Source organism: Silurus meridionalis, chromosome 1 (genome assembly GCF_014805685.1).
Source record: "Silurus meridionalis isolate SWU-2019-XX chromosome 1, ASM1480568v1, whole genome shotgun sequence".
NCBI lineage: Eukaryota > Metazoa > Chordata > Actinopteri > Siluriformes > Siluridae > Silurus > Silurus meridionalis.
In genome coordinates this window covers 4,960,247-4,976,948 of record NC_060884.1, presented here as the reverse complement: position 1 = coordinate 4,976,948, position 16,702 = coordinate 4,960,247, and the positions used below count along the sequence as shown (strand labels likewise).

Below are 16,702 nucleotides of genomic sequence, written 5' to 3'. Positions count from 1 at the left end.
ATTTTTGGGGATTTTGTATAATTAATGAACACAGAAGTTGAATATGTGCAGTGGATCACTTAAGTTATTTCACTGTTAAATAAATTTAGTTTACAAACAAAAAATGTAAAATTAATAGTAACCTCTTCAAACAAACACAAACTGGCAAATGCTCATAATGGTTTTATTTAAATAATCGTTATGAAAGTAATGAAAGTAAATTTAATACAGTTAAAGAGGAGCTTTAATTGTTTTAAAGCTTGTATTAAAGCTTGTATTAAAGCTGTCTTTCGACTTATTCAAGGCTTTTCAATAGAACAGCTAAAGGGTTTAAAACAAACAAACAAACAAACAAACAAACAAACAAACAAACAAACAAACAAACAAACAATCCTTGGCTACTCCGTGTAACGACTGATGTCACAGTTGTCCACTAGGCGGTGACAAACACCTTCATCTCGCTAAAACTCCCAGCGAAGAAGAAGAAGAGGACCCACGTGACCAAACTGTCATGGCGGCCGCCGCTGCAGTCCGGACGAGCGTCGGACTCTCTTTAAGATTGGCCAAAGTTGCACCGCAGTGCCGTGTTTGTCCGTTTAACCGGTTAAATCTCTGCAACGGCGCCACGATAGCAAAGACAGATCGCCGTTTTTCAGCGCCGAGCAGAGAGTTACAGACTTCCATAAGTGAGTGAGATGAACTGGTGTGCTCCATAGGCTGGATAAATCATTGGTAAACACGAACGAGGTGCACGCACGCACGTGCATGCTAATCCCTGTTATTTTCACTGTCGCTTTTTTCATCTTACTTGAATGTTTTGCACAAGTTGTTAATAGTGATGAATCACTAGGGTTGTGCAATATATCCGTGTGTATCGTTATTGCGATATCAACTGCCGCCCGTCGATCTGTTCATCCGTCTTTCTACCCATTCGTTTCGATTAAATGTATTTTTTTGCTGCTCTTTCTGGTGTGGCTCGTAGCACCAAAAGGTTAAGGAAGGTCAATCCAGACATCTCAATTCCCATCAACACTTTCAATTCCTTCTTTGGAATCCCCAAATATTCTCAAACAAGGAGAAAGATGTCATTTCTTTAGTGTGTCCATGTCTGTCCAGACATCTCCTTCCCAATCAATAGGTCTTTCTACGATGCCCAAACCACTTCACTTAAAGCTTTTGCCCAGCTTTTCAGAGTAAACCAAGTATATCTGCAGACAAGTCATTCTTCACCGCTAGTTCTTCTGTAATGGTTTTAGTCACTTATGACCATAGTTGAGGACATGGAGCTTCTGCTTCACAGCTACAGCATCTGTTATGCTTCTAATGTACCTAACTTCTAATATTTTAATCTAGTTTCTAATATTTTTGACACTTGTGAACATGTTCATAAGCTACTTAAACCCATTCATTGTAGTCTGCACAAGGTCTCTCTTCGCACTTGAAGCGGTTCATCCCAATCTTTTTTGTCCCTGAACTTGGATTTTAATGTCAGCAGGAAAAAGGAATTGCAAATGAGCATAACAAACTCTTTTTCCCCCAGTAGAGACCAGTTCCTGATGCCCTGGTTGAGACGTATTGTCATGGATACATTCATAATACAACCTGTTTTGTACATCACATCACCTTATCAACATGGCTTCTGACAATCACAATATGTATCACAGTGTGAGCTTTTTTCCCCAAGCTCTTTTACAAAACATTTGGAAAATAAACGGTCATAATTGGTTAAGACAGGAAAAGAATCTTCTGCAAGCACTTAATTAGCAATTTAAAGAATTGCATTTTGTAGATATACAGTGGTGTAAAAAAAGTGCAAAAGGGTCTGGCTCGAGAAATTGAACTCTGGTGTGATAAGCCACAGTTTTAACGGGGGCAGACAATTTTTCACACAGGGCCAAGTATTTTTGGATTGTGTTTTCCCTCAACGATAAAAACCTTTCATTTAAAAACTGCATGTTGTGTTCACTTGTGTTATCTTTTACTAATATGTAAATTAGTTTGACGATCTGAAACATTAAAATGTGACAAACATGCAAAGAAATAAGAAATCAGGACACTTTTTCACACCACTGTAAAAGCTCTGAGTTTCTAAGTTTTTCATTGTGGTTTATTGTTTCAGATCGGCACCAGGGCGAGGAGGGCAGTTCGACTGTAGAAGATCCAGATGAAGATGTGTACGTCCTGTGGAATATTTCCTATAGTAACTTAAATGATCTGTATTATTTTGTCCACATTCTAACATTTATTTATTTATTGGTATCAGTGCAATTTCTGTCATGTTAAATTATACTCAAATCATAAGTTCATATTTTACTCAACTAAAGCTTTCTGCTGCAGCATTAATGTGGTGTTTATTGACCGGTCTGGACAGAGGATACCGGTGAAGGCGAAAGTGGGAGACAATGTTCTGTATTTAGCGCATAGACATGGCATCGAACTTGAAGGTGAACTTGATAACATTTTCATTGCTTTTTATTTCGTACTGGCATGACACGTTATAAATCCGTATCAAAGCGAACAAAATAAATTGGAGCTGTGGGTCTTACTTCATGCAAAGCGAGCAAATGTTGCTTATGTTCGATATGAATAAAAAATAAAGACCATTTTGTTTCCGTTTACAACAGAGCTGCCTGGAATGTCAAAGTTAATAAAAAAAATAATCAACTCGTTCTCCTGTTATTTCAGGGGCCTGCGAGGCATCGTTGGCTTGCTCCACCTGTCACGTTTATGTAAATTATGAATACTATGACAAGCTGCCTGAGCCTGAAGAAAGGTAAAGCTTAGTACATTGTAAACATATAATAATTTATATATAAATAAAAAAATATCCTGCAACTTGTACCTGCGTTTACCCTTTTTATCAAGTGAATCTGCGTTAAAGAACATTAGAGGTTTTACAGATTTTGACTATAGTCAATGTGTAGTTTCATTGTAAATAAAGTTTAATTTTATTAAGTATTAATATTATTAATAGACTATTCCTTTATTTATTTTTTATATATTATTTGTAGAAAAGCTTCTCTTTAACTATGAGTTTAGACCATCAATTTATATGCATGTCTTACGCATCTTTCATATTCGTAATATCTTTAACCTTTAAAGGGAGGACGACATGCTTGATATGGCCCCATTGCTGCAGGAGAACTCTCGTCTTGGTTGCCAGATCATTTTGACCCCCGAGCTGGATGGCATTGAGCTGACGCTACCCAAGGTCACGCGGAACTTCTACGTTGACGGCCACATCCCCAAACCTCATTGATTAAAGGGTTAAAGTCCCGAACGTGCAAACAATGGGTGACATCTTTTCTCAAGATGACTGAGAAGCTTGTGTTTAAAGGACTAAAGAACACTGGTGAAAACATCAGTCAGATATTTCCGTTTTCAAGTGTGTCCTGATAATCCGCACACTCTGAATAGTGTTTTCGAAGCGCACAACATCTGGATCAAGAAAAGTCTTTGATCCCTTCGATCAGAAACGTAAAAATGCCTTTTGAATCTGTTAAGTTAGATGGTTGAACACCGGGACGGAACGTCTTAGAAGCACCTCCGAGTTCTGGAGTTCTGTTGTAGTATTCAAAAATTTCCAAAGGTAGTGAAGGTGACATTTTGCTTTACGCACATCAGACATGCGCACAATTTTTCTGTATATATTCTTATGTGAGTGTGTAACAGTGAAATGCATTATGGCATTGTCATTTTCTTTTTAGGATGTTTTATTTTTTTTTCACAGTATGATTAATTTAGATCTTTTAGAGGATAAAGGAAGAAATTGAGGTGTTGGTTAGTGATATTTCTGCCTTCCGAAAGAACACAATTTTTCTAAAGCTGGTTTTCAGAATGATTAACAGGATTTACAGCTGTGTGTGTAATTTAGTCAAGACCTGACGATATTTTTGTGGAACTAAAATTAAATTCTCTAAACATGGCAGGAGTATTCAGCGTCCAGTGATGGCAGTATGTGAGCCATAGTGCACCCATTAACACGTTTTAAACTACGAATATACATAATGTTTTTGCTTTAAGAAATAAAATCTCACTGTGATGTAAAACCACTAAACCCACAAACTTTCAATGACAGCAGCTGGCTTGTAAATGGCTTTGCGTTACATTACACGTTTGTCAAACGAATTAAAATAAATCATAAATCTCAAGATGTTTAAGTTGGAGACTTTTTTGTTTGTTTGTTTTTTTGAGACATTGTGGTCTCTTCAAATGGAAGCCATACTTTGTGTCCTTTGTCTTTGTGCACTTTACTTTGAGTAGAGTAACAGCTAAAAAACCAAACTGTCTAATAAAGCAAGTTCCATATAAATGTGCACATTAAACAGAATAAATCAGACCATAAAGCTGTCATTGTTGACGTTATTTATATATCTATAGAGAGAGAGAGAGAGGTCGGCTAGCATGTTTGCTATCTATTAATTAAGCCTATATTACCTAATAAAATTAAATTCACAACTAAGATGTAATTTTAGCTCTAATTCTTTTAGTACACAGGATGAAATGTAATGAATGAATTATATTAAAATGCAAGTGCAATTTTAATGAAGTAAATTTCCAACTAGCAACACCTGGACACCTGATGGTCACGTGACACCCTCCTCTCACGTGACGCGACCGAGAGTCTAAAAAGATAAATGTATAGGGGAAACGGTGCTTGTATATAAAAGTAAGGTGTAAGTAAGGAAAAAACGTATTTTTTCCTCCAGGTAAGAAGTGGACTCTCACCAGGGTTATGTTTGCTAAATAACTTTAGATGGAACGCAGTTTGGAGAGATTTTAGCGACAGTAATTGCAGTAATGAGAGAAGCTCAATTAATTGTGCTTGGAGATAGAATGAAAGGATCACCAGTGTTCACGGTGTCAGATTTATTGTATAGATTTTAATTTGTGTATACACGTAAGAAAGTTGTCAAGATTGCATTGAATTTGTTTGGTGGGGTTGTCTTTGTAGTACTTTATATTGGACAAAGTCACACCTGGTGCGGTAAATGCTGGCGCGCGCGCGCCCACCTGTGCGTGAGGTGTCGCCTCAGATCATTCAGAATCTAGAAATGTATATATGGATGGATGGATTGATTACTTTATTATTTGACCACAGTGTAAACCTCCATCTGAGCAACAGTTTAGTTCATAAGACTTATATACAGCCTACAAGTAAGTGTAAATGTGTATAAACCTCATACCATAACTATCATTAAAACAGACAGGAGTTTTATGTTTCATTAACAAAAAGCAAAAATCTTAATGATCACTCGTGTGGTTAATCTTAAGCTTTTGTTCCACAATCATTGAAACTGTTCATTTGTATTTTTATTTCTAGGTTTAGTAAAACATGCTTAAAAATCAACCCCTTTTCAGCTTTCAGTAATGTAAGACTATAAGGTAAATTTGTTTAGTGAGGTACAAATAAGTGTATATATGTAAATAATGTATAGTTTTCACAAGAAGACTTTCATAGTTTTAACTGGAACAGCTGTGTGACTCAATATTTAGGCCAAAACGTTCTCATTAAAATGAAAATGTACTGATGGGCGAACATGCATTCCAATAATGGACATGAATTCTATTGACATAACCGTTAAGTGTCTTCTGTTTATCTCAGAAAATGGTCAACGAAGCATGAGTTCAGAAGGTAACACTCCAGCTGATCTCAGAAACTGCCCCAGGACTGCAGAAAGTACCAGCAAGAACATGGATCCGGAAGACCTTTGCAAGACTCAATCTTCTATCTTGTATCTTCTTCAGGAAGCCACCAGGCTTGTTACACCACCAAAACGGCACAGTCCAGATGCAGAAAAACTCCATGATGGCACAAAAGAGACTATTGTTTCACACTCAACTAGCTTGATGCAAAAAGATCCAGAGGTTAGAACTGTCACAGGAACCTTCTCTATGTTAAGCAGTAGTCCATGGGAGGTCATGAGTCTCATAAACCTCCAGTGCGAGAGGCTGCTCCACTCTGATGGAACACATGGAGAGGAAGAGGACTCGCACACCCACCAAATGAAAGTAGATGCTACATCTGAAGACGGAGATACTGCACAAGAATGGTCCTCATTTCCTTCAGCTGTTTCCACTTCTATAATGGCCAGAGAAGCTAATGCAATGGAGCGTGCCATTGAGTCTGTTTGCTGCTCTGTTCCAAATAACGTTGATCCAAATGACCACCTGACAATTGAGAGCGTCACTGAGAATGGTGAAGTTGCAGCAACCGTTGAAGAGGATCTCGCAGAGCATATTTCCAAGACCACAGAGGAAAGTTTATTTTCCAGCACAGTTATGAGTGAAGAAATGATGGATCACAGTATCCTTGTTGAAACACCAGTGCTACCCCTTGACTTGACCAAAAAAGTGGAAATTTGTGAACACACCACAGAGAGTGCTGGGGGTTTGAATGAAATGGCGAATGTCTCGTCCATTTCTGAGGCTCCCCAAAGTCATGAAATAAGCTCTGTTGACTTTACATCATCTTTGGTTGCTGAAAAATATGAAGACTCATGCTTATTTTTTAATGACTGTGACGATGCAGTGTGTGAAAGAGCAATTATGTTAGGAGCACCACCTTCAAAAACAGATTTAAACAATAACCTAGAGGATCCTATACTCCAGGAGAACGAAAAGACTCCTTCAGTAATCTCCTCTCAGCTCCTATATGGTAACCGAAGGAGGACACCTAGGAAGCAGTCTCACCCTGTACGCAGCCCTGATTTACAAGATCCAGGGCTTCAGGGAGTCACGTTCAGCATGCATACAGAGCTAGATCACAGCACAGACCAGTGCCGCCTTCTTATCACCTCCAACTACAGGCAAGCACTGGATCAAAATTATTAAATTTATAGGGTTTAAGTTTTAATAGGGTTATGGTGCATTCACAAATTCATGCAATTACAAGAAGTAATCCTGAGGATTTTATTTTTTTTAATTTGTGTAATTGTAAATCACATTTGTATATTTTGCGTTGTGTCCCTGCTGTTAATGTTAATGGTGTGTCCTGTAGTAAGCTATCCAGGCGTGGCAGGAGGAGCAGAAGCTGTAGGCCCCGATCCTTACAGAATTCCCAGCGAACCAGCAGCTCAGAAGAAGAGTGTGACTCAGCCAGCCAGTGCGGTAAGTAGCGCTGTGAATGTGTGATTATGCTCATATACACATACATACATTTATATTATAAAGACTAAGACTAGAGGAGGGCCAAGAAAAAGGTATATGAATGTGGAGAGGGATGACATGCAGGTGGTTGGTTTTAAAGTGGTAGATGTAGAGGACCAAGTGATATTGAGATTGATAATCCACTGCTATGACCTCTAACAGCAGCAGCCGAAAGAAGATATACACCGATCAGGCATAACATTATGACCACCTGCCTAATGTTGTGGTGTTCCCCATTTTGCTGCCAAAACAGTTCTGACCCATCGAACATTAACAGCATTAACGTCTTCAACAATTTGAGCTACAGGAGCTCGTCTGTTGGATCAGTGCACACGGGCCAGCCTTCGCTTTTCACGTGCTTCAATGCGCCTCGGGCGCCCATGACACTGTTGCCGGTTTACCACTGTTCCTTCCTTGGACCATTTTATTAGATACTGACCACTGCAGACCAGGAACAGCCCACAAGAGCTGCAGTTTTGAAAATGCTCCGACAGTCGTCTAGACATCACAATTTGGCCCTCGTCAAACGCTCTCAAATCCTTACGCTTGCCCATTTTTCCTGCTTCTAACACATCAACTTTGAGAACAAAATGTTCTCCTGCTGCCTAATAAATCCCTACCTCGAACGGCGATAATATATTTATATATAAAGGGTCATTAAACATGGAGCATGACATGTATTATGTTATGTAATATGGATGATTTTGGTTGATGAAATGTCTCTCCTACTAATGTGATTCTTGTTTTTTAGAGAAGATATGTGCATCTTGCTGCACGAGGAAGACTCCTTTATGGCGAGACGCAGAAGATGGTACACCACTCTGCAACGCCTGTGGAATCAGGTGAGATTGCTAAGACTCTGATTACCAGTGTACTGTATATTGAGGGCATATAAAATTTTATTGGCTGATTGATTTATAATCGGGCATGTTAAAAGGGTGGCTGAAAAGCATTCATCCAGTTTCAGGAGTTTGAGGATGTGGTTGGAACACTGAGTGCAAAAATGACTCTTTGACTCAACATTGAAAAGAGTCAAATATATCTATGAATTAAATGTGGCCCTATTTATTCATATATAATTGTGGTATCGTATCCAGAAGTGGGTTGGTGGAGCTTTCTTCTGAGTATGTTTTAATTGTATTGTGATTTTAAAGTGTAAAAATTCTTCACAATTTCTGAATGGAACATTCTGCCCTTACATATATTTCGTTTCTGGATTAATTTAGTGTGAAAGAGGTTTGAAAATACTGGAGTAATATGAAATGTTTTGTTAGAAAACAATTGGTCACTCAAGTTCTATTGCTCACTCAAAAACAGGTTTAAATTATAAGTGGTGATTTGTAGAGCTGCTTAAATCCAGCATGAGTTCAGTTCGATTTATATTTTAGCCTAATTTAAAAAAAACCTCGAATATTCCTCACTTCTGTTGTTATGATTGGGAATCCTGGTTTGAATGTGAACAGGTATAAGAAGTACCGTGTGCGCTGTCTGCAGTGTTGGAACATTCCCCGGAAGGAAGCCAGCTCCAACTCCAAGTGTTTGAAATGTGGAGATCTCCTCCAACCCGCCTCGCAAAGCAAACGGGCCGGATGGTAGGATGAACCGGTGTTGTACATTCCTGCTTCCATACATTCTAGAACCATCTCATCAATTTTCTTTTGGGAAATTAGTTTGTTTTAGAATATTAATATGAAGCATGGATGCACTCCTGTATAAAAGGGCATTTCTCAGCTTTACAACAATGAGGAAAGTAATATATAAAGTTTCTTTAGTGTCTGTGTGTTTGTCAAAGCTCTTGCTGGAATAGTTCTTAATATTGTTAATACTTCCATATATTTGTCACTGTGTTACAATTTATTTTTATTTATTATTATTATTTTTGATTGAGCGATAGAACTTTCAGTCTTACTAATTGTTTCTGCCTCCAAACAAAACAGTTTACTGTCCCAAGCTCCTTTATAATTTATTATCCAACATGTAAACATTGTGGGAAAGTGGTGTCTGTAAAAATGGTTAGATTTTGCACCTTGTCTGTAGTGTTTGCTGTGGTGTGTAATGGTGTGTAGCCTATTTAGGCCTTAAAAGCATGAATATTGCTGCTGTCTTTACAATCTCTTCTTTGAATTTTTTGTTTTTTTGCTGCCTGTGATGCATTTTTACATAAGATTTTCTGGAAGCTTGTTTGGATTTGGTTGAAAATTAAATTGTGATGTAGCACTGGGTATATGTTGAATGACCAACACCAAAAATAGCAGTTAAGTATTTTGTGCTGCCACGTGATGGGTTGAAATCATTAGTTTTATTTCAAAACAGGGTGTGCATAATTAAAAAAACAATTACCAATGGGAATTAAAGCCACTGATGAAGCTGTTGATGAACCCTGGCTAATTGCATTTGGACCCCCAGCCCATTTTGTAAATTGTTCAATAGACCCACAGAAAACTTATCTGCAACTTCAAAACCTTTGAACACATTAGAAAATTGTAAGCGACACAGATACCACATATAATTTCCATCTAACCATAATCTAAAACTTAAAAAAACATTCAAAAATGCTCAAACTGGACATGGATCCAAAGGATCTAAAATAAACGCACACGTCTCAATCCAGCCTAATCTCATTTCCATCAGTTTACTTCTCTCGAAATCTTACTTCAGTTTTTTATTAGAGCCATATAGCTGAATATGGACCAGATGAAGTGTAAAGATTTAATGTGCATTAAAGCAGTGGAAAACTTGCTTGATCATCTTATTATCCTTGTTCCCAGCCTTGAAGGGTATTACTATTTCTATCAGCAAGGAGCTACATTACTTTGAAGCAGGAAATCTTTTCCTCATGTGTCGCAAATTAAAAATTTTTTTCCTCCAGTAAACTTAAAACTAACCTGAAAGCATGGGCTTAGACTGAAAGCAGCTATTTTGGAAATATTGATTTCTTTTTATTTTCCTTGTAATTTACTTTTTGCCATTGTGTATAGGACGGAAGGCCACATTTCAAGTACATAAATAATGACTAATATACAATTGTAGATAATTGAACATGCTACTACTTTAAACCACTCAATATCTAAGAATTGGCACTGTTTACCTTTCATGTCAAAGTATTTCATATTGTGTATATATTTGTGCGTATGTGTATAATATTAGCTGCATAAAACACTGTTCAGCCATCAGTTCCTTTGAAAGCATGAACAAAACTACACATGTCCAAACGTTTGCGTTTGCTCCATAGACTTTTTGAACATCACATTCCAGATTTAGTCTCCCTTTGCTGTTATAATAACTTCCATTCCTTTGTCCTGGCTTACACTTGAAAATTTGATTAAGGATGTGTGTGTATGCCCATTCATTAATGAAAGAATGGTCATGGCATGGTAGTGAGGGTCATAGGCTGATTCACAGACATGCTATGTATATTGAGGGTGTTGGTCACAAACCTTTGTCCATTTACTGTATAAAGTAAAGCATTCCATTAAGGACAGCAGTTTGCTAAGAACAAAATAACACTTGTGGTGTGCTGGTATAGGAAGACAATACACTCTACAGTAATGTGATTGGGCCAGTTGCTGAGTTAAATGTAAATCATCTAAAGATATTATAGATCAACTGAAGAGATCAAACAGATTAGAAAATACAAACCTGAAGATCTGCCAACTCACAACACATTATTTCACTACTGTTTTGTAGCCTGCTTATATAATACATTATCAAATTGGTTGAACTGCATCAGAACAGAGGTGAAATCCTGCCTCCGTATTTAGCAATGTGTACACAATACCAACACTAGGTGGAAGTGTCTTTCTATTTTCTAAAAGTGGCCAAAATCCCATGTCTCCAGAGAGTAAAGTAGTAGCTTTTCCCTGTTCTGGTGTATCACATTTATATTAACGCATGCTCTGACCCTTCTTTTTTTTCCAATTTTGTTAAAGCAAGGGGGACCCAAACTAGTGTCAGTGACCCATCAATCGCCCATTGCTGATCACCTGCAAAATGCATCTCTCACACCACAATGAGATAAATCTAATGCTTGTAAGAAAATATTCTCATGTATCTGTCCTAATGAACTAGGTTTTCATTTCATTTAGACTTCTTTTACTCTGGACAAGAAAGTGTATAGAAAAGTAAAGTGATTACAAGTAATATAAAGGCAATTTGGTTTACATTAGTTAGTCTTATTGTGTGTAAATTTACACACACTCAGAAGCACAAACAGGAGCCTCAAACCTCGTATAAAGGTCGATTTTTCAAACCTGTTTTTTGTTAAGTCAGTTCACATAGACGGACAGACAAACTAAGGAATATATATATTTATATAATAAAACAATTAGATTAATGTTATTTTATCTCACATCTTTGCCAATAAAATCACTTTATAAAACTGTACAGAAATAGTTCATATCAAAATGACAGAACAGAACGTTTGGTTTAGGTGAGGTGAAATGAGTATCACTGAGCAGAAGCATAAAACAGTTGATGAGTGCCTTTTACATGTCATTCTGGCCAATCAATTATTTTTATTTGTGATTTCTTATATATAAGAAGGCTAAAGACCTCAGGGAGACGTTTCGATCGTCCAGCATGATTGTGCACTGATATTTACAATAAAGAGAAATTCTCTTTATTATTCTCTTTATCTCGTTACTTACTGATAAATGGGCTGTCATGAGGATGTTCAGATTGTGTGGAACACGAAAAAATATTAATAAAAGTTTTGTCTTTTATTTTTAATATGCTTTATTATAGCAGGGACTGTGCTTTACTAATTCTTCCCTTATTTTGGGTCAGACATTTTAAAGCACATTTAAGTTCATCTTGAGGTTTTGTACGTTTAATAAGAAAAAAGTATATAACAAAAACTACTTTTCCCCAATATTTAATATATGAGATTTGTTTTTAAACCAGTGGAGTGTGTTGATGGGGCCTATTTTTGGTATGAAGTCTGGTCTTTCCTGAAAAAAAAAATGACTTCACCTCCCTCTCATCTACTAATGGATAGAGTTACACGAGGGAAAAACTCTTGAGGATGTTTTTCCTTTCTTTCTCTTTGCTTTCACCTACAGGACTAAAAGTTAATGCCCCTCCTCTTGCGATTTTTATCCCAATCAAAACAAACATTTATCTTTTGTGAAGCATGAATGACGCGTCCGGAGCGCACTCTTTCTTCCATGGCAATTACAGTAAAGCAAGGCGTGTTTATTTTAGTTATTTCATTTTTTTCTTTGTACATTGATAAGATCATTACCGCAGCTCGGATGTGAGTGTGTGGATCCAGATCTGAAAGCGTTTCCTCGTTTATTGCGGGATAATGATTCTGGATCAAAGCTCCATGGAGGAGCCCGACATCGACGTTGTTGGAGAGCAGGATAAAGATGCTCAAGAAGTTCAGACGTCCAGGAGTGAGTTTAGGCTCAAGGTGAAGGATCCAGGTGACGCTTCGAGCCACAGCGACGCGTCGGGTGTCGCGTGCGTGAAGCCGCCGTACTCCTACATCGCGCTCATCACCATGGCCATCCTGCAGAGCCCCCGCAAGCGGCTGACCCTCAGCGAGATCTGTGAGTTCATCAGCCGCCGCTTCGCCTACTACCGCGAGAAGTTCCCGGCATGGCAGAACTCCATCCGGCACAACCTGTCGCTCAATGACTGCTTCGTGAAAATGCCACGTGAGCCCGGAAATCCAGGAAAAGGCAACTACTGGACGCTGGACCCCATGTCCTCAGATATGTTTGAGAACGGTAGTTTCCTGCGGCGCAGGAAGCGCTTCAAGAGGCACCGCTGCTTCACCAAGGAGGTGGAAACGCCGCTTCCGGGATTCCAGCTCGGATCTTACGCTTCGGTTTTACCGGTCCCGGCTTTGGATCTCTACCTCGAGCGTTCACCATCTCATCCTCCTCCACATCCTCATCCTCCTCACCCTCATCCTCCTCCTGGTCCTGGCTTACCGGTCGGCAGCCTTTTACCTGCACTTTCCACTCTTCTCAAAGGCTACCTCCCGCATCCATCACGCTCTCTCCCGCTCGACTCCTCCCGCACTCCTTTCCCCTGCGCGCAGCTCGCACCTCCGGCCGCTTTTCCGCCAGGATTTTATACACTTCAGCAGGAATATCACAAACTCCAGGCTCTGAACAACAACGCGTTCACCAGCAAACTTTTACAGCGATTCAGTGACGCGACACGCAACACATTTTAGAATAATGCAACAGCAAATATGATTCTCCAAACATCACAAACATCATTGGTGTCACCTGAGGAATTGACCAAAAAATTGCATTAATAAACCCGACATCTGTGGGAAAGTTTTCTATGTAAATATTTTCTAAATATAGAAAAATTGTATGAAATGATCCGACACTAGAGAACAGCAATAATAAAAACAACTAAGAGGAGCGTGCTATCATTTATCATGGACTGTACAGTTTTCATTCTTTAACTTTTTTAATTTTTGTTTCTGCATTCAGACTTTTGCATCAGACCGAATATGAAATGATGAACGCTTATAAATCTGATTATATGAGACTTATACTAGATATCAAACTTTTCCAGAGATTCAGTGTAATGCATTTTGATAAAGAAAAATATATCAAATATTCTCTGAAATATATATATATATATATAGCTCAAATAAAGACACACACGCAAAAAACATTACACCCCAAAACAACTTTACTGTTATAATGAGAAACAACAATAATAAAACCAACACGTGTGAAACTATTCGAAAAAAGTCATGGTAATTGTTTAAACAATAAAACAAAAATGATCATCAACAGTGTCGTGTAAAAACTACATTTTTGTTCGAATTTGTTGTATTTGGATCCAGGGGAAAAAACCAAACAAACACAAATACCATTTTGCGAAATAAACAGAGTCGTATCAGAAGATTGCTTTATTTGATAAAGTTCTAGTTTTAAGCATGTTTTATTTTTCTTTTGTTTATTTTTTGTTGACATTCACACATTTATTATCATTTTAGTTTTTTTTTCTTTGAGTATTTTGACCCATGAGTGTTTTTCCATTTTGAAATAAAGGACTAGCCTACAGTTTAATCTTTTATAATTATTATTATTATTATAATTATTATTAATATTAATTTTATTGTTATTATATTAGTTTATAACTTAAAAGGACATGTTGGATCTTTAAAAACATTCAGTGAAAATCTAGATGACATTTGTTTGTCACATCACAGCTTTCCATGGTGGTTGTTTTTGTTCATCTTCATAATTATTATTATTATTATTATTATTATTATTATTATTATCTTCATTACTTCAACACAAGCATTTTAGCAACATTAGATATATTCCTATATATTTTATATTGCAGGTTATTACATATTTACATTTCTTGCATTATTCCGATTTTTTTCCTGCAAGAGGAAATGCAAATGCAGATTAAAATGTATATTAATAGAACGCAGTTATGGTTTATAGGTTGTACAATGCAGTGAACAAATATTTGTTTAAGTAATATTTTTTCCACTGGCTCACACTTTATGGCTAATACTATTATAGATTGATTTTGACTACATAATTATTGAAAAACTATTAAATAATATTGACAATAACATGGATTTCGGCTGAGTTGAATTGGACGACCCGGCTGATATTTTTAAGATATAAAGAGCTATAAAGTAAAATCCAAACATTTACACAGTATTTAATCCAGGTTAAGTGTTCAAGGTGGTAATGGTAATTAAATGTTTTATATTTTGGTGTTTATTAGGCATCTTAAATTTAATCCACAGCTATTTAATAAGGCACTGTGCTAAATTCTGCCTTGTTTTTAAGCCAAATTAAATGTTAAATGGTAGCTTATGCAATATGAATGGGGTGATTGTAAATCTATGGCCCAGTGGAAACCTTATTAATCTTTCAAGTACGAGAGTATAAACGGAAAAGAAGCTGCGTCTAATAGCTACAGCTTTAAAGCCACAACGATGGAAGGAAAGTGGCATCAAATTTACATGATTTATGATTGATGTGGAAATTTCTAGACAATGTTATGTCTCATGCAGTTTCCCATTTGGTCCATGTGATTTTATTTTCTACATGGGATTAATTTTTATGTGTGACCCCCATCACCCCTCACCCCCCCAACACGATTCACTTACATCATCCAGTCATTTTCACAATTTATTTTTTCACATGCTGTGAAGGTCATATAAATTTATCTGATATGTGATTCATTCAGATGTAGGAAATAGGATTTTTATGCACATAGCACTATATTCCCTACTTGTACTTTTTTACCATGGAGGTCATGTGGTTTTTAGTTTTGTTTCATCTTCGATGTATTTTTATTTTATTACATATAGAACATTATTATTCACATGTCCAATTTCAGAATATAGCATAACCTCCTGACAACCATATGAGCACACATTCCACACTTATCCCCTGTGAAAGACCTATACTATGATCATGTGATCATATAGGATATATTTTCTGTAAAGAATGACCTTGGGTGAATGCAGGAAAAAAAATTTGGTGTTAGCCATCATTCACAAAATACTAAAAGAGTAACACATTCGCAAAGCTCCTTGATTGACTTCCGTGGCTTTATCACATACATATATATATATATATATATATATATATATATATATATATATATATATATATATATATAAAGTGCAATCATGTGTTTTCGTGTCTAGAAGAGGATCCTCATGTTTCCCTGTTCCTTTTTTTTTTTTTACATTTGCTGTACATTTGAAAGTGTTTGGATGATCAAATTCTATGCCTTACTGAACATGTGGGACTGGGAAAGATTTCCAAAGAAGATTCTGACCATCTCCAGATGAATGTTTTGGAGGATATTTAATGGAAAATAAACACTCGCTTGCATGGCTTGTTTCATTCCATACTCGTTTCTTAATCGAAATCCCAAACCTATTATTGGGGAAAAAAAACATCACTATTCAGAGCTGCTCTGTGTTGATTGCATGTCTCAGTGGGAAACGTTTGATGGATTTGCGCATGGATTTGTGTTTTTGCGTGCAGAAGCATTGGGGTCAGTTTGCACCTGACAAAATAAACAGTGTTCTTTATATTTGGCCAGAAGGAGTTTTCCATCTCTCTCTCTCTCTCTCTCTCTCTCTCTCTCTCTCTCTCTCTCTCACACACACACACACACACACACACACACACCCTCATTCACATTTTCGAGCATTTGCATCATTTTTTCGTTTATATGCATATGAACACAAACCCTGTCTAACTAATTTTTGTAGCCTTCTGCAGGCACGAAAGTCCAGCTGTGGAAAAGTTGAAGACTTGCATGAGATTTACTGAGATGAATGAAATATGATTTATTCTGTTGTTGTAGTTTCTGATGTTTGTTTTACAAGAGTACAGTATCAGTAAAATCCCGGTTTTGTTCTTTGAATGATCTGAATATTCGAGATTAAGGGTGTACAAGACCCTATAGACAAGGTCATTTAAAAAAAATAAACACAATAGACATCACAAATAATCACTGCCAGTTAATTTGTTGATAATATATACAAATATAATTTAGATAATTACAGAGATTTTGCATAGTACATAATTTAGTATTTTTTTTAAGAAATAGA

General features: G+C 37.0%; 3 protein-coding genes across 3 annotated transcripts; all 3 read left to right on the top strand.

The window, feature by feature from the left end:
- Positions 1–456: 456 nt before the first annotated feature.
- On the top strand, positions 457–4,130 carry fdx2 (ferredoxin 2). The gene is made up of 5 exons (XM_046852500.1): positions 457–665; positions 2,099–2,153; positions 2,317–2,423; positions 2,665–2,752; positions 3,082–4,130. Exons 1-5 carry the CDS (start codon positions 491–493, stop codon positions 3,236–3,238), a joined length of 582 nt encoding a protein of 193 aa, XP_046708456.1. The 5' UTR covers positions 457–490; the 3' UTR covers positions 3,239–4,130.
- Positions 4,131–4,551: 421 nt separating this feature from the next.
- On the top strand, positions 4,552–9,506 carry zglp1 (zinc finger GATA like protein 1). Its single transcript, XM_046858904.1, has 5 exons — positions 4,552–4,688; positions 5,585–6,788; positions 6,980–7,089; positions 7,880–7,970; positions 8,592–9,506. The coding sequence occupies exons 2-5, from the start codon at positions 5,602–5,604 to the stop codon at positions 8,722–8,724; spliced, it is 1,521 nt and encodes a 506-aa protein (XP_046714860.1). The 5' UTR covers positions 4,552–4,688; positions 5,585–5,601; the 3' UTR covers positions 8,725–9,506.
- Positions 9,507–10,652: 1,146 nt separating this feature from the next.
- On the top strand, positions 10,653–16,179 carry LOC124392166 (forkhead box protein D3-B-like). The gene has a single exon (XM_046858916.1). It carries the CDS (start codon positions 12,434–12,436, stop codon positions 13,313–13,315), a length of 882 nt encoding a protein of 293 aa, XP_046714872.1. The 5' UTR covers positions 10,653–12,433; the 3' UTR covers positions 13,316–16,179.
- Positions 16,180–16,702: the final 523 nt, after the last annotated feature.